Source organism: Juglans microcarpa x Juglans regia, chromosome 4S, assembly GCF_004785595.1.
Source record: "Juglans microcarpa x Juglans regia isolate MS1-56 chromosome 4S, Jm3101_v1.0, whole genome shotgun sequence".
Classification (NCBI taxonomy): Eukaryota; Viridiplantae; Streptophyta; class Magnoliopsida; order Fagales; family Juglandaceae; genus Juglans; species Juglans microcarpa x Juglans regia.
The window spans coordinates 923,464-939,626 of NC_054601.1; the positions used below are offsets into that span (position 1 = coordinate 923,464).

General features: G+C 33.5%; 2 protein-coding genes and 1 long non-coding RNA gene across 6 annotated transcripts; all 3 read left to right on the forward strand.

The window, feature by feature from the left end:
- The first annotated feature begins 3,578 nt into the window (after window positions 1–3,578).
- Window positions 3,579–4,942, forward strand: LOC121263720 (one cut domain family member 2). The gene has a single exon (XM_041166773.1). It carries the CDS (start codon window positions 3,667–3,669, stop codon window positions 4,342–4,344), a length of 678 nt encoding a protein of 225 aa, XP_041022707.1. The 5' UTR covers window positions 3,579–3,666; the 3' UTR covers window positions 4,345–4,942.
- A 175-nt stretch (window positions 4,943–5,117) lies between these two features.
- LOC121263722 lies at window positions 5,118–5,594 on the forward strand. The gene is made up of 2 exons (XR_005940327.1): window positions 5,118–5,172; window positions 5,292–5,594. It is a non-coding gene; the product is annotated as an uncharacterized LOC121263722 (long non-coding RNA).
- Window positions 5,595–10,963: 5,369 nt separating this feature from the next.
- LOC121263723 (protein PHOX1-like) lies at window positions 10,964–15,151 on the forward strand. 4 transcript variants are annotated; one of them, XM_041166778.1, is made up of 4 exons: window positions 10,964–11,247; window positions 11,468–13,624; window positions 13,731–13,989; window positions 14,818–15,151. In XM_041166778.1, exons 2-3 carry the CDS (start codon window positions 11,638–11,640, stop codon window positions 13,877–13,879), a joined length of 2,136 nt encoding a protein of 711 aa, XP_041022712.1. In that variant the 5' UTR covers window positions 10,964–11,247; window positions 11,468–11,637; the 3' UTR covers window positions 13,880–13,989; window positions 14,818–15,151. The 4 variants fall into 4 exon arrangements, with proteins under 4 accessions (XP_041022712.1, XP_041022708.1, XP_041022710.1 ...); XM_041166774.1 differs by having other exon boundaries at window positions 10,965–11,247; window positions 14,823–15,151; XM_041166776.1 differs by having other exon boundaries at window positions 10,965–11,247; window positions 11,487–13,624; window positions 14,823–15,151.
- The last annotated feature ends 1,012 nt before the right edge of the window (window positions 15,152–16,163 follow it).

Here is a 16,163-nt window from a genome sequence, read left to right on the forward strand (position 1 = left end):
ATAAATATCTAGTTTATAGAATAAATTACAAACATATAACTCATAAATTGACTTTTTCTTAGAATATAAATTGACTTAGTTCAATAGATCAGATTATAAAATTATTTTCATCGTAAAGTAAATCTAACTTAAAATTTCATAAATAGTTATACGGCCTTAATTTATTTAATATTTACATATTCATTAATATTGTTATTTTCTTATGCATCTTTAACAAAATTATTATTAGGGTAAACTTTTCATGGTTTGGAGGAAAAAAAAAACTCAATTAAATTTATTAAATTCTTATGTCAATTAAAATTAAGAAGTACTATTTGAAAGACTAAGGGGTGTAATCGACCTGGAGTGATCACGGACCGAAAATTTTATTTCATCATTTTTGTCGGATCGGACTATTAGTTATCAATTTGGTCGATCCGTTCGATTTTATTTGGTCCATGAATACTTTTTTCATATTTATTCTTTTTTTACAGAAGAATTAATACAAAAAATTAATTAAGTTAGTAAAATTAAAATTAATTAATATTTTTAACATTTTATATATGGTTAATTAATATTAAATAATTTCATTGTACATATGGTCAATGATGATCACTCGGATGAAAATTACATAATTAACTTATACTAGGGCTGAGCACCGACATTTTTGGAGTTGGAGGGCCCAATCTCCGACTCCGACTCCAACTCCGACTTTGTCGGAGGTCGAATCCGACCTCTAACTCCGACTTCGAGGCGTACATAATCTGCTCCGACTCCGACTTGTCGGAGCGGAGTCGGATTTTTTGAATTTTTTTATCTTTTTTAACTTCGTATTTGACCCACTTTTTAAAAAAAAAAAATTTGTGGCCTTTCGAATTTCAATTTTCTCAACATTACAATCTAAACTAATTAAACTTTTGATTGTAACAAAAAATACAACTAAATAAAACAAGTAACATACTAACTTTTGATTAAATTTTTGCTATAGTGATTTTAATTTAGTATAACTATATAATAGTATTAGTATAAATATTATACTAACTATATCACTAATAGTATTAGTATACTAATACTAGTATATCACTATAGTTAATGGTACCCTATAGTAATATAACTATATTAGTATTAGTTATAGTGATTTAAATTTTAATATAACTATATTAGTATAAGTTATAGTGATTCAGTATAGTTATAATACTATAAGTTATAACTATAGTCTATATTAGTATTAGTATTAGCTATAGTGATTAGCATAATTATATATTAGTATATGCTATAGTAATTTTAATTTAGTATAACTATATAATAGTATTAGTATAAATATTATACTAACTATATCACTGATTGTATTAGTACACTAATGTCTAATAGTAGTATATCACTATAGTTAATAGTATCATATAGTAATATAGTATTAGTAATTAATACTACAGTGATTTATATAGTAATTTATATATAGGCTTAAAGGGGTTTACTAATTTATATATAGTAATTAATACTATTAGTAATTTATATGAATAATACTTTAGTTATTATACATTAGTATGATATGTTATTATAAATTTATAGATTGGTGTTTATCCATTAGTATTACAATATTACATGTTGATGTTATTATGCATCTTAGTGTTTATAATATATTATATATACATTAGTAATTTAGTGTTACACGGTAGTAATATTATAAATTTGTAATAGTATGATATTTACATATAGTCATATACTAAATTATTATTAGTCAATTAAATCTATATATTATAGTATAAATATATTATTTAACTAGTATATTATTGATTTTAACTAACTATATAAGATATAGTTGTATAAAATTTAAATAATTAATATATAGAAAAATACATATTTTTATAAAATATGTATAAAATTGGAGGCGGAGTCGGAGCGGAGTAGAGTCGGAGTCGGATCGGAGCGGAGCGGAGCCGGAGTCGGTTCATCAATGACTCCGACTCCGGCTCCGACTTCCAAGAGGAAAAAACCTCCAACTCCTACAAGTCGGAGTCGGAGCGGAGCAGGTGCGGAGTCAGATTGTCGGATTTTGGCTCGGCCCTAACTTATACAACTACTATATAAGATAATATATTATATATAAAAAATAATTTTTAAATATATATAATATATATTCAGTTGGTATGAGTCCAGTCCAAAAAAACCACACTCCAAAACTGACCAATAAGACTATCGATTCGACCCACCGGTCTGAATCATTCTGTACAATCGATTTTTTCGATGCGGACCAATAGCCTTAAAGCCCTAAAAATACCTTTACATCACACATAATTTAATTTATCTTTTAAATTGAATTACTTCCTATGGCGTAGAGACTTTTAAGTATAATTATTCATTTCTCATCTTTGGTATACAAAAACGTGTGAAAAAAAAAGAGTGACTCTACAGCCACACTTGGGGATCCGACGGGATCCTGATAATGGAATTTTTGTTTTTATTTGTTTTTTATGTATTTTTTAACATTTTTAAATATATTTAAAAAAAATTACAGTATCATTATAAATCGCTTTCTTAATTACTAAATAGAAAAAAAAAAAAAAAACTCCGCCACCGTCGAAGTTCCCATCAGAAGCCCCTATTTATGGCCTCATCATTTCAGTTAAAAAAAAAAAACAATGGCATATGATAATGAGTAATTATATCCACACAACACATTTTACAACATATGTTATAATATATATTATAAAATAAATATATTTTTGTAAAATGATGTTAGTTTGATGAGATATTTTATAAAAATACTACTCATTTTAAAACATTATTACATAAAATATTGTGAAAAGCGACGTGTATTTATATTTTTATATGATAATTACAAAGATATAAGTGGTATACAATAAACCATCTTAATCTATTTCATTTTATCTCATAAATACAATTTTTATAAATTTATACATAAAATATAATAAATAATTTAATTTTTTCAATTTTTAAAATAATAATATTAAAAAAAATATTATAATAATATCATAATTAACTTTTAATTTTCATTTAAAATTACCTCTATCTGGTCTCACTATTCAAATTCAAGCTTATCATTTTTATTTCTGTTCGTTTCTTTATAGACATGAAAAAAGCTATGCTTATCGTTGGAGGCTCTGCTGGTAATTTTTTATTTATTTTTTTTAAAATTTTTTTTCTTCATAATTAAGTAAATATTTTTTAATAATATTGTGAATTTTTTTATTTTTTAAAAAAATTTAAAAATGTTAAAAAATTCATGTAAAAAAAAAAAACAATAAAAAAAAGCACAAAATACAGTAGCGGGAGCCCAGCGGGAGATCCCAGCGGTGGGCGTAGACCCACTGAATAGACATATACGTGGCAGGCGTTTGCGGCAGTCCTAGAAAGCTGTTTGGACTAACGGCCTCCAAATTTCGTCGGCTTGCGCGTCCACATCACTCCCAAAAACTATATTATCCCCTTTCCAACCTCCGGTCAGCTAAACCGTAGTTAACTGAACCAACCCAAAAATTTGAAAACCCTACACTGCCCACGGAGTTTCCAGATTAATTGCTATACGGCCCAATCTCTATTGATAAATTCAGCGCTCGAGACTCGTCAGGTTTGCCAAACCAACTGCCCTACGGGTCCTCTAGGAGCGAAAAAAAAAGTTTCTAACAAAAAAACTCTGCCTTTCTTCCTCTCTCTCTTTTCTCAACAATGGCTACCTCATTGTCAAAAACCAGATCGAGCGGTCCAGTCCTACGCTCTCTCTCGCCCCCCGGCAGACTTTACTATTCCAACGCTCCAAACTCTTCTTTTTCTTCGTCCTCTTCAGTCTTCGCTTCCTACACAAGCTCCAGTTTCTCTTCACCGTCAACAACTTTCTTCCACCATGACCTTCACAGACATCACTACGACAACAACCACCACCACCACCACCACCACCATCAGCAGCGATCTGCCTCTCCCACACGCGTCAACCTCTACACCTCGGGTTCCCTCTCTCCCTCCGTCCGCTTCTCCATCGACCACCGCTCAATCTCCCCAAACCGTAACCAGGTCATCGCGAGCCACCACAGCCCCATGTCGATCCCCAAAAAGAGGTGTACGTGCTCGCCGACCACGCATCCGGGTTCGTTTCGCTGTCATCTACACAAAAAAGCATCAAACAGTCGCGGGAGCCATCATGCGGCGCCGTATCCGAACAATGGCCTGAACATGCGAAGATCGGCAATGAAGAACTCGCTGGTTAGGATCGGAGGCGTAGAGGGAGAGTGGGTCAAGAGAGCATTGACCGCTCTGATCAGGCCCTCATCGCATCAGCTAAGGAGAAGAGCCGCGTTCGAGCCCACGCCGAGCCGGCTCTCGATCATGTCCAGAGTTGAGGATCTGTGAGTTTCCTTTCTGTTGTGCACAGGTTGGTTCATGCTTTTCCGGTCATCTTTGAATTTTTGAGTCCTAGATTCCGGTGAGGAGGTCGGAATCCGCTGGAGGAGCTTGTCAACGTATTCGTCAGCGGCGAGTTTGAATGCCAAAGTACGGTGCAGTAATGAGGAACCCGGATCAAATATTGTGCGGCACTTGAAGAAATAGAACCGAGCCAACTCTTGCAATGCTCCACCGCTTGTGCGGCCCCGTCAATTCTTGCAAACGTACTCTGCGGGATACCTTGCTACAATACTGCACGGGTCGTACAGCGCCTAGTATCTATCGTTTTCGGCAGGACTACTGGATATCTAATCCCATTCGCTCTCTAGTTTTCGTCTCTCAGTATCAGCTTTCACCGTTGGTGTTCTTTTCAATCTCTGCGCATTTCACAGCTTCAACGGAAGTCGGCGCCCCGAAACCGTAGCTGTTCTATTCGGAGCGGGGGACCGAAGAGAAAATTTCTTCTGTACATATGGATTTGGTGTGGGTGGAGAGTTTTTTGGACACTCATATATGTCTCCGACAAATTAGTAAAAATTAAACAATCATAATTAATTAGTACCAATTTTGAGAATAATTCAGTATTTAATAATCTGATTGAAACTGGCAGTCCGTAGTCGCGTTCCGTCCACTTCTTTGCAGCGTCAGGATTCCCTTCGTGAGTTCCGTCGACATCCCTGATCCGTGTCGACGGTGCCGTTCGTCGTCACCATATATCATCGTCAGTTCCGTTACGCTTGCCGTTGACCTCGCCGTTATCATTTATCGGGTTGCGTTGCTTTCGCGGCGAGGGAGGTATGTATGTATGATTCTTTGTCCCTGTTTAGTTTTGTTCATTTGGGTATTTCATTTTACTAAAAATTTTCTTTGTCCAAGTTCATGTATTACGTTTGGTTTCTGTGCGTTTGATGCAGGTACAGTACCACTTCAAGGAGAGAATTTTGGAACAGAAACTTCCGAAAACTACTCATGCCGGGAGAATTAAAATTAGTTTATGCAGGAAAACAAAATTCTTAAATTGAATTTTAATAACGATGTAAATAAATAAATAAAAACCCTACCAAGAAATAGTGGAATCTATAAACTTGTTGAATAAGAATTTGTGAAGAAAAAGGAGATGTGCATTATCGACACCCACAAAATTCACAGGAGATGAGTGCGCATCATCACAAAAATCATGTGGGTTGAATGCACAGATGAAATTTACACAAAAACAAGAAAACAAAACAAAATTCTGAAAAAGAGCTGGAAAGAGAGAAGAAAGAAGTGCAAATCACGTCTCTCCTTGTTGGTCACAGGTATCACACAAATGTTGTTTCTTTAGCAATAATATTATATAGAACGACGGATACCTGCGATATATGAAAGATATCAAACTAATCTAGTTATTTATTTCTCATCACAGAAATAAAAAAAGGCAGTAATTTTTCATTTGTGCCTTGAACTCGAAAGAAGCAGCCAAACAGGTAGGTAGAAATTACGTAGGGCCTGAGGCTGTGCCTGAGAGCTGGTTTTGAGAGTGAGAATAAATTTGAATTTTGTAAATAGTAACGAGATTGTTTTAATTAAATATTTTTAAAATTTTAAGAAATGAGAAAAAAAATTTGAATAGTTAAAATATAATAAGAATATAATTTTATAATATTATTTTTATTTAAAGATTTAAAAAAATTAGAATTGTATTTTATTTTTTATTTAAAAATTTAAAAAAATTGTAATAGTTAATTTAAAAAAATTATAATAATTAATTTAAAAATTTTATATTTAAAATTAAGATGAGAGGCGATTATATGTATAATCTTTCGCCAAACAAGCAGAGAGACTGCGTAGGTTCGAATAAATCTATCCCAGTATTATATTTCCTTTTTAAGTTCTTAATTAACCCGACGAAAGTGAAGTTTTTCAAGGACAGCTGTACTTTTTATATAATGTGCCACACGTGTTGTGTCATGTCTGTTCTAGACAAACAGCCGGTAGGATGTAAATGCTCCAACCGTAGCTGACATGACAGACAAAGGCTTCATCCATCGCTACCAATGCCATTTGGCACTTACATCCTCCGTCCTCCGACCTAAATTTTAGTTTCGTTTGTATTTAAAATTTATTTTAATTTAATTTATTTTATTATTATAATTTTTTAAAATTTGTATACAAAATATAATAAATAATTTAATTTTTTTAAATTTTAAAATAATTTTTTTAAATTTTCATACAAAATATAATAAATAATTCAACTTTTATTCTATTATTCACAAATTATCTCAACCCATTTCAATCCATTTATGAATCTAAACCATTCCTAATGGACGATTACAAGATATCCTTACCATGTGGCCGCACAGTGCACAGAGGGGGCCGGGGCTTACCATGGCAATTTAACTTATGGTTGGATTGGATTGTGAGATGAAATGAGATGTTTTTAGATAAAAATTAAAAATTTAATAAAATATTTTTTTAATATTATTATTATTTAGAGATTTGAAAGTTAAATTGTTTATTATATTTTATATAAAAATTTAAAAAAATTATAATAATGAGACAAGATAGAATATTTTCTAGTTTTGAATCCAAACGTTAATTACATATCATTATTTAAAAAATTAAGAAAATGCTTGGCCTCTCAACTATTCTTAGTGTTTTTGTTTATTTTTTTAAAATATTTTAAAAACTTATCACTAGTAAATTTGTGTGTATTTTTATTACATTTAAAAAAATTCCTAGACGGTCTTATCGCAAAACATACGACTCCTTATATAGATAATCTAAATGCTGAACATGAAAATTATTTTCCTTCATAGATTTTTTTAACTTGGACTCTACACTTTTGCCGTACATGAAAATTAAGTCTAGAAAATATTATTCCTTAAATTAAGTTAATTGAAATATTGCTATAATTAAAATATCTCATTGGAGATATTATTAAATGTTATACCTAATTAGGTCATAACGTATTAACAAGGACGTGCAGACCACACTATAGAGTTACACTTGTAACATCCTTAAAGTTTATATACATGTCCCAATTTTCTGTCCCTAATCCCTATCGCAAAGTGGTAGATAGACAAAAACAAAAATTCGTTGTAGCTCAGGGGCCATCTCGGCCCATCTCGCCCCTCCCTTATTGGGCTTTATCTTCTAATATTTGGATGGTTGCCTTGGGCCTGAATTACAGAATAAAAGATAATAATGAACATTAACGTTGATAATACCGGAATCAGTATGGTATCCTAGAAGGGTTGACTTTTACTAATCTAAACGTACAATAAATTTTATTATAAAAGTTTTATAAATTTAATTTGACTGACTGGTGATAGATTATTAGAAAAATATTAACTTATAATTTTAATTGGCGCATCAATTTGTAAAACATGTATGGTAAAATTTGTAACTGTGGCATTAATAACGAAGGAAATAGGGTATCATTTTGGTCAATCCCTCTGTCCCCCGTCATTATTCATTACGTCCCTTTTATCATTTACACCGCTTATTCGACTTTCTCAAACTGAAAAGTCAAGAAAAGGATATATGCTAAAATTATTCCTGGAATATTCGTAAGTTCTAGAATTATTAAATTTGTATGGTCTAACTGAGACTTGCGTTTTTTTTTTTTAAGTCCATAAGTATTCTCATATATTTTGATATATCACTTAAATGAATAATTCTGGAAGCAACCGAGAGAGAAACCGCGGTGCAACCGAGTTCTACGTGGCATTAAATAAAAAGTACAATTTTATTTCTTTGTATCTCAAAATCATTCATTTTCATTTTCACTCTTCGTCTAAGCGTCTTCATCTTTTCAACCATTCCTTTATCTCAAAATCGAACAAGCACATTTGTTCCTTCATCTTCCCTAAGCACAAAGGTACCCCCTTCGTCTTCCAGCACATAGGTTCCTTCAGCTTCCAGCATAGAGATTCCTTTTTCTTCCAGATCAGAGGTGTTTACTTCAGCGGGTTTGTTCTCCTCTTTCTGATATGGTGAGGAGTTGAGTTTTGGATTTTGCTTCAATTTCCCTTACTCAGGCTCCGTTATCTCAGCTTTAACTCTTTTTTCTTGTTCCTGGAGCTCTTGGATATATTCAATGGCGTATTTGATTATCTAAGCCTTATCCATCTGATTGTCAACCAACTGATATTTGTACTATTAACATACCAAAAAGGAGAATTTTTTCTTTAAAAAAAAAAAGAAGAAAAGAAGCCTGTAATTCAACGCGAAGTAATGAATAGTAACAAAACCCCATTCGTTTTCTCCACAAACCTAAACTGAATAAAAAAAAATTAAACCTTGCTGGCGCTTTGCAACTCAGTATTCCATTTGGGGTTAACTGATTGTGAAATAAGAGAAATTTTATGCAACATATCGATATAAGGCAAGAAAAGGGACTGAGCTCAATGAAGACTGTTTTCACAAGCCTCCTAGAAAAAAAATGTCCCGAAGGAAGTCGGCGTTTAAGTCCACCTTCTTCTCCACCACCTTCTCCACCTCGATGCGGAGAGGGAAGCTATTGGCGACGCCCTTGATGTTTGACGACAACATGTTGTGAGTTAGTAGCCTCATTTCTCTCTCTTTCTCTCTACCGCTTTCTTTTTTCTAACTCTGCAATGGACTGGGTGAAGGTCCTTTCGCCTCTATGCGGAGGGTCTAGGCTCTTATGAAGGACATAAATGCCTTTTTTTTAAGAAATAGTTTCTAAGTTTTTGATTGAACAGAAAAATGAAGGGGGAAGAAGAAAGAAAGACCGAAAAAAAGAAAAAGGGGGACCCGTATGTGTCAGTCGGTTGCACCACGGTTGCAAATGTCGGTTGTATGTAGCAAAGTTGCACTTAAATATAAAATAGTTTTCAAATTTCAAAGAGAACAATGCTAGGGTGCACATGTGCATCCCAAATATGCACACGAGTGCAAATGGTTTTTTTCTTTTCTTTTTAAATATTTTTTAAGAGTAATGTTATATACTATATTTTTATCCTAATAAGTAAGATGTGATATATTCATAACCATTATGATAACGAAGCATCTGATAAATGACCATTTGATGATGATAAATGTGGCACATCTTATTTAGTGGGATGAAAGTGAGATGATAGTGTGATGTATAGAATTTTTCATTTTTTAAACATCCTTAATCATTAAGAAAAAATTAAAAAAATTAAATTAAAATTAAAATATATGAGTGTGCACATTTGGTGTGCATATTTAGGAGTTATACTAGTATTTTTATTTCAAATATTCAACTTTTTCATCTAATCATCACATAATCATTACAACTTTTACAAACTTTTCAAATTTCAAAATAAAAATAATATTAAAAAATAATATTCAAACAGTTATTTAACTTTATAATATTTTTATTCAATTTTTTCTCCCTCGTTTTTCAAAACTCAATAAAACATCTTAACTCAAATAATTTCACTACTATTCACAAAATATTTTAAAATGAGTTGTGTTACATGCACTTACAATTTTACATACAATACTCATTTTGTAAGCTTTATTCTGAAACTCAAATTTTGAATTTTCAAATTTCGTAATTTTTAACATATTAATAACTAACATGTGGAGAAGTAAATTTTCTATAAGGTTTTTTTTGTTTAAAAAAAAAAAATACAATTTGCATTTTTTTTTTAAAATATTCATTGTCCAAACAAGATATCATCGGATAACAAAAACTTCTTCCAACGAGAGGATATTTTACTAAATTTTGATTTTTTTAGTTAAAATATGTTATTTTTTGGGAACTAATTAATTATTTATATCTACTTATAAATGTATGTGGATCGATTTAGATCCAGAATCAAAATTCGGCTAGACAAAACCGAGTGAAAAGTTTTACAATTATAAAAATACGTAATTTTATGTGAAAATATTTTTATTATAAAATAAATATAATATATCATATGAAGTCACGTCAATATGTAAATTTATTTTATAAAACTTTGTTGTGGTTAAAGCATTTCTAAAATAAAAGTGACAATTTTTGCAAAATCGAATTTATTTCTTTGATCATGTTTTAATTTTCTATAGTTTAAAAAAACCGAGTTATATTGGTTATGATAATGATAACATGGGCATGGTTTTAAGTCGAGAACCCTTCGAAGAGTAATGATGCAACTGTAATTTTTTAACAACTGTTTTATAATATATTTATAAGCCTTAATTTTATAAAATTATAAAATATTATAACAGATTAATAATAATTTTGCACCCATTAAAATTTAATTCTATTTATCCTTCTTATACACTATATATTATATTATATTTTTATTTTTTTCTTATTAAATATGTAATATATAGATGATGAGTAAAAAAAATTAATAAATTAATAAATTAATAAATTATATATATATATATATATATATATAATGTATGAGAAGGACGAGTAATAATATCGTTAAAATTTAAAACCGGGCCGTTCGACAAACAACACGCTTTACATTCTCAAAAAGAAAAAAAAAAAAAAAACAACACGGTTTACTTTGTGTCCTTTCAGGGATTCTATATTTAAGAAAAAAAAAACCACAGGTACAAAATATGGTTGTCTTATGCCCCTGCTTCTCTGGCTGCTTGGTTGATATGCCCAAGCTCTGTTTGGCGCGTGTCTGTCACATCCAATGTAGAAAACCAACACTTGTCGAAAGAGGTTGCAGAGGAGCATCTCACGTGTGTCGACGGAAGGTGGGAAATTCTAATAATACTTTGGAACGCTGACCTACTGTTTTGGAAACCCTAGTGGGGAGAGAGCTCAGAAAATCTGTCATTGCCAGACATTTTCTCTGCAACCCAATATACCATTTTCGTCCACTCTCTCTTCCCCCATAGCTCAACCTGTAGAATCAGATTCTGATTGGAGACGGAGATAAATTGAAAAAGGTTCTACTCTTTTTTTGTTTCTTTTTCTTTTGGTTGTTATCGGCTTATTGCTACTACAATTTCTGAAATTCGGTTTTTTGGGATTTTTTCTTGTTTTTATATTTGCATGAATATCTGTTATGTGTTTTGTTTAGAAGGAAATGAGACTTCTTTCGAGCATCAACTTTTTGGATTATTTTTTCTTCAACATCTGAATATTTTCTTTTTAAAATTTTTGTAGTGATCGTTTGCACGAACAGGTCATGCTGGTTTTGATTGGAACCAATTTGCTTACAGGCTCTACTTCTTTGTATACATATGATGTAGTCGGTTGGTGAAGAGGGCTAAATAGAGCTTGTTGATTTTAAGTTGGAGGGGCTGCTTCTTCATTTCTCATTTTCATAGTAGTCAATGGGAAAGCCAACAGGGAAGAAGAAGAATCAGCTAGAGCAAAAGCCAGGCAATGCAAACGGTAAGCCAAGCAAGCCCTCCGATCTAAGCTCGACAGCCCTGGATGAAGACACCGCAATCTTCATCAACATGTCCCAAGAGCTCAAAGAAGAAGGTAACAAACTCTTCCAAAAACGCGACCACGAGGGTGCCATGTTGAAATATGAAAAGGCCCTCAAACTCTTACCCAGAAATCACATTGATGTTGCACATTTACATTGCAATATGGCTGTTTGTTACATGCAATTGGGTCTCGGTGAGTACCCTCGAGCAATCAATGAATGTAATTTAGCATTGGAGGTGTCGCCAAGGTATAGTAAAGCACTGTTAAAGAGAGCAAGGTGTTATGAAGCTTTGAATCGATTGGATTTGGCATTGAGAGATGTTAATACTGTTTTGAGTATGGAACCTAATAATATCACTGCTTTGGAGATTTTGGAGAGGTTGCGAAAGACGATGAGTGAAAAAGGTATAACTGTTGATGAGAAAGTAATTGGTTTGGCTAATGTGGAACTGCCCGGTGCTGCAAAGTTGCGGAAAGTGGTGAAAGAGAAGTTAAGAAAGAAGAAGAGTAGGAAAGGTGAGTTGAAAGCAGAGGATAAGGTGGTTGTGGAGGAGAAGATAAGTGCTGTTAAGGATAAGGAAATGATTACAAAGATGGTTGGGGAAGAGAAAATGTCTAGTAAGACTGTTAGGAAAGAAAAAGAGGTTACAAAGTCGGTGAAATTGGTATTTGGGGAGGATATTAGGGCAGCGCAGTTACCAGTTAATTGTAGCATGAAGTTGGTAAGAGATATAGTTCAGGATAGGTTTCCAGGACTCACGGGCGTTCTTGTGAAGTACAGGGATCAAGAGGGCGATTTGGTTACAATCACTACTACTGATGAGCTGAGGTTGGCCGAATCATCTGGTGATTCACAAGGGTCTCTTAGGTTGTATGTAGCAGAAGTTAGTCCTGATCAGGAGCCACTCTATGAGGGGATGAACAACGAGGAGAAGGTGCATAAGGATGATAGAAAATCAGGTAATGTTGTTGAAAATGGGGATGTGGGGAAAGACAAGGAAGTTGAAAGAGGGTTGACTTCTATCGAGGACTGGATTTTTCAGTTTGCACGACTGTTCAAGAACCATGTTGGATTTGATTCTGATTCGTACTTGGATCTTCATGAGCTAGGTATGAAGCTATACTCGGAGGCTATGGAGGATACCGTGACAACTGATGATGCTCAAGAACTGTTTGAAATTGCTGCAGATAAGTTCCAAGAGATGGCAGCTTTGGCATTGTTTAATTGGGGGAATGTTCACTTGTCCAGGGCAAGGAAGCGAGTACTCATTTCAGAAGAGAGTTCGAGAGAATGTGTACTTGAGCAGATTAAGGCTGCATATGAGTGGGCACATAAAGAGTATGTGAAGGCAGAAAAAAGGTATGAAGAAGCTCTAAAAATCAAACCAGACTTCTATGAAGGCTATCTTGCACTTGGGCAGCAGCAGTTTGAGCAGGCGAAGCTCTGCTGGTACTATGCAGTTGGGAGGAAGACTGAAGTAGAGACTGAACCTTCCTCAGAGGTCCTACAGCTTTATAACAAGGCCGAGGACAGCATGGAGAAAGGCATGCTGATGTGGGAAGAGATGGAAGAGCAGCGTCTAAATGGACTCTCCAAATGGGAGAAATATAAAGAATCTCTGGAGAAAATGGGGTTGAATGGGCTATTTAAAGATATTTCTGCTGAGGAAGCTGCAGAGCAGGCTGCAAACATGACATCGCAGATATATCTCTTATGGGGTACCTTGCTTTATGAGCGTTCAATTGTGGAATATAAGCTAGTGCTACCAACTTGGGAAGAATGTTTAGAGGTTGCGGTTGAGAAGTTCGAACTTGCGGGAGCATCTCCCACAGATATAGCTGTTATGATAAAGAATCATTGTTCCAATAATACTGCATTGGAAGGTAATATAAAAACAAGCGCAAAATTTTGCTTCTCTAGTCGTCATGTATATCCTTCATGATTTCAGTATGGTTATCTGAAACATCTTAATAATCTGCAATCATGCAGGTCTTGGGTTCAAAATTGATGAGATCATACAAGCCTGGAATGAGATGTATGATGCTAAGAGGTGGCAATTTGGCGTTCCATCTTTTCGACTTGAACCATTGTTTCGTAGGCGTGTTCCAAAGCTTCATTCAGTCTTGGAGCATGCTTGATTTTTTTTTTTCCTGTTGATGGGCTGCGTATTTTTTAGGGGCACTGAACAAATGCTTCAGCTTCCTCTAGTTCATTGCTCAAAAAGCTATGCTTTTGTGAATTAAAATAGGTAAGCCTTTGTCTTATCACATTGCTCTGAGTTAGAGAAATCTATATTAAGTGTTTTACGATGACGTCCTATACACTGCCTCACCCTAACATTCAAGTGTTTAACCATGAGGTGCTACACTCTACCTCACTGTTATTCATGAGAATAATAAATCATATTCAAACATTTGTATTTAGTAGAACGTGTACAGAGACTAGGTAAAACTTTGAATGCTCATTCTTGACAAAATACATGTATTTTAGCAACCATGGTTAGGATGTCATTGATTTCGGCATTTGAGTAGAATTGTGTCTCTCTTTTGACATAGAGTAGCAAAGCAAGTTTATTGCATTGGGATTTTGGATTCGGTTTTATGAAGCATTCTTTTAAGACTACAAGTAGTTGTATCTATACTAATCTGTTCTTATATTAGAAATTGAAAATTTCCCGAGCAGTTAGTGTATAAATATTTATATAACAACAGCTAACCTTGTGTATTAACCAGAACAATCAGATTGTAATTGACAGAGTGACGGAATAAAAAAGAAAAATGAAACAGCAGCTGATAGCCGTAAAAAAATTGGACAAAAACACTTTCCAAGATGTTAATATGGCATATTTGAGTTTCTTGATATCCCAAAGGGAATTATTTGAGTTTATTCTATCCATTAGTTGCCCCTAGATCTCCCTTCTCAGTGATTGATGATTTCTGTTTGTTTGCTTTATTTTTTCCTATTATACATTGTAAATTCATTTTAATTATGGATGCTCTATCTTTATGTTGATGCCAGTAGCTAATTAGCATAAATGGACTGAACAAAACATGTTCTTTTTGGTCATCAACGTCAGTGCAGGTTTTTGCATGGATTATTGTGTTTAGCTCGTAGTTTGCTATGGGAGCAAAAGACGACCTGTGTCTGTATGTTGGTTTGGAGGAGAGCGTCAGTTATTAGGCCATGAAGCCGATCATGTCATTCATTTTTTGGGAGTTTTTTTTTCCCCCCCAAGAGGAATTTCAGTTGTTCACTGTTTGAGATAGCGGGTGTATATGATTGAATTTGTTTGGTTGAAACAATAAATAGGGGTAACACTGTTACCCAATAAGGTTTGCGTTATTGTAAGTTATATACTGTATTTGTTTGTTTGCTCACTTTTGAGTTGAAAGAATTGTGGGTTTTAAATATATAGCAGAATGATACCATCTTTCTATATCTTTACATTACATTCTTTCCCTTTTGCTGAACAAGAAAAGATATTTATAACCGTAAATCGTGCAATCGCTGCATAATCGTTTTGAAAAGAGTGAATAAAACATGAGATTCATATGAAAAGAATTAATTTTTTTAATAGTGGATCTTACTCTTTTTTTAAGTGATTACGCGGCGTTTACGCATTTTATAGTTGTATGTATAATTACTCGTATCCGGAGAAACAACGACAGAACGAATTCAGAATGCTTGATTGAGGTCACCATTCATATGCATAGTAATTCTTCCATTTTTTATTTTCCGAGTTTCTGTGCTGCTCTAGTGCAAACAATGGAAAAACTTTGTCTAGCACATAGAAGTATATTATCTCGAATAATAAACAAGTTGTCATCTCCGCATGTTATGACCTGAAGTTGCTTGTGTGTGGCAGCCAATGCTAGATCATTCACACGACCAATGCGATCAGCGTCAATCTAAATCTGAAATATTTTGCGTTAGATTTCAAATAATTAATACCCAAACATATAAACTCGAAAGTCGTAACGATTTTTTATAGTAAAGACCTCCGACTCCTGCCTCACATTGTGTCCGTCATGACAAGAAAATAATTGCAGAAGATGCTTCGAATAATGACAAGAAAATAATTGCAGCATTCATGAGTAGAACATTCTGCTGGAAGGGAAGAAAATCCATGCTAATTGGCGAAGGAGTGTTCCTCATTCAATGTGAATACACCAAAAAAAGCTTTAACTTGTAGGAAACATACGATGGGCATTGAAAAAGAAGGTAAGACTTGAGAAAAGGCAAAAGCTTTCTGAAAGCATTGCAGAAACATCGAGATCAAGAGGTTTCTGAAAAAGCTCAACTGTGAGATCAAGATCGAAGAACAGGATAAATAAAAACAGGTTTGACAAGCATAGTACAAAGATTTAAAGCTCGAAAAGTTATATTGCCAGCTTTTGCGAAAGCTTTGGCCTCGTGTTTTTC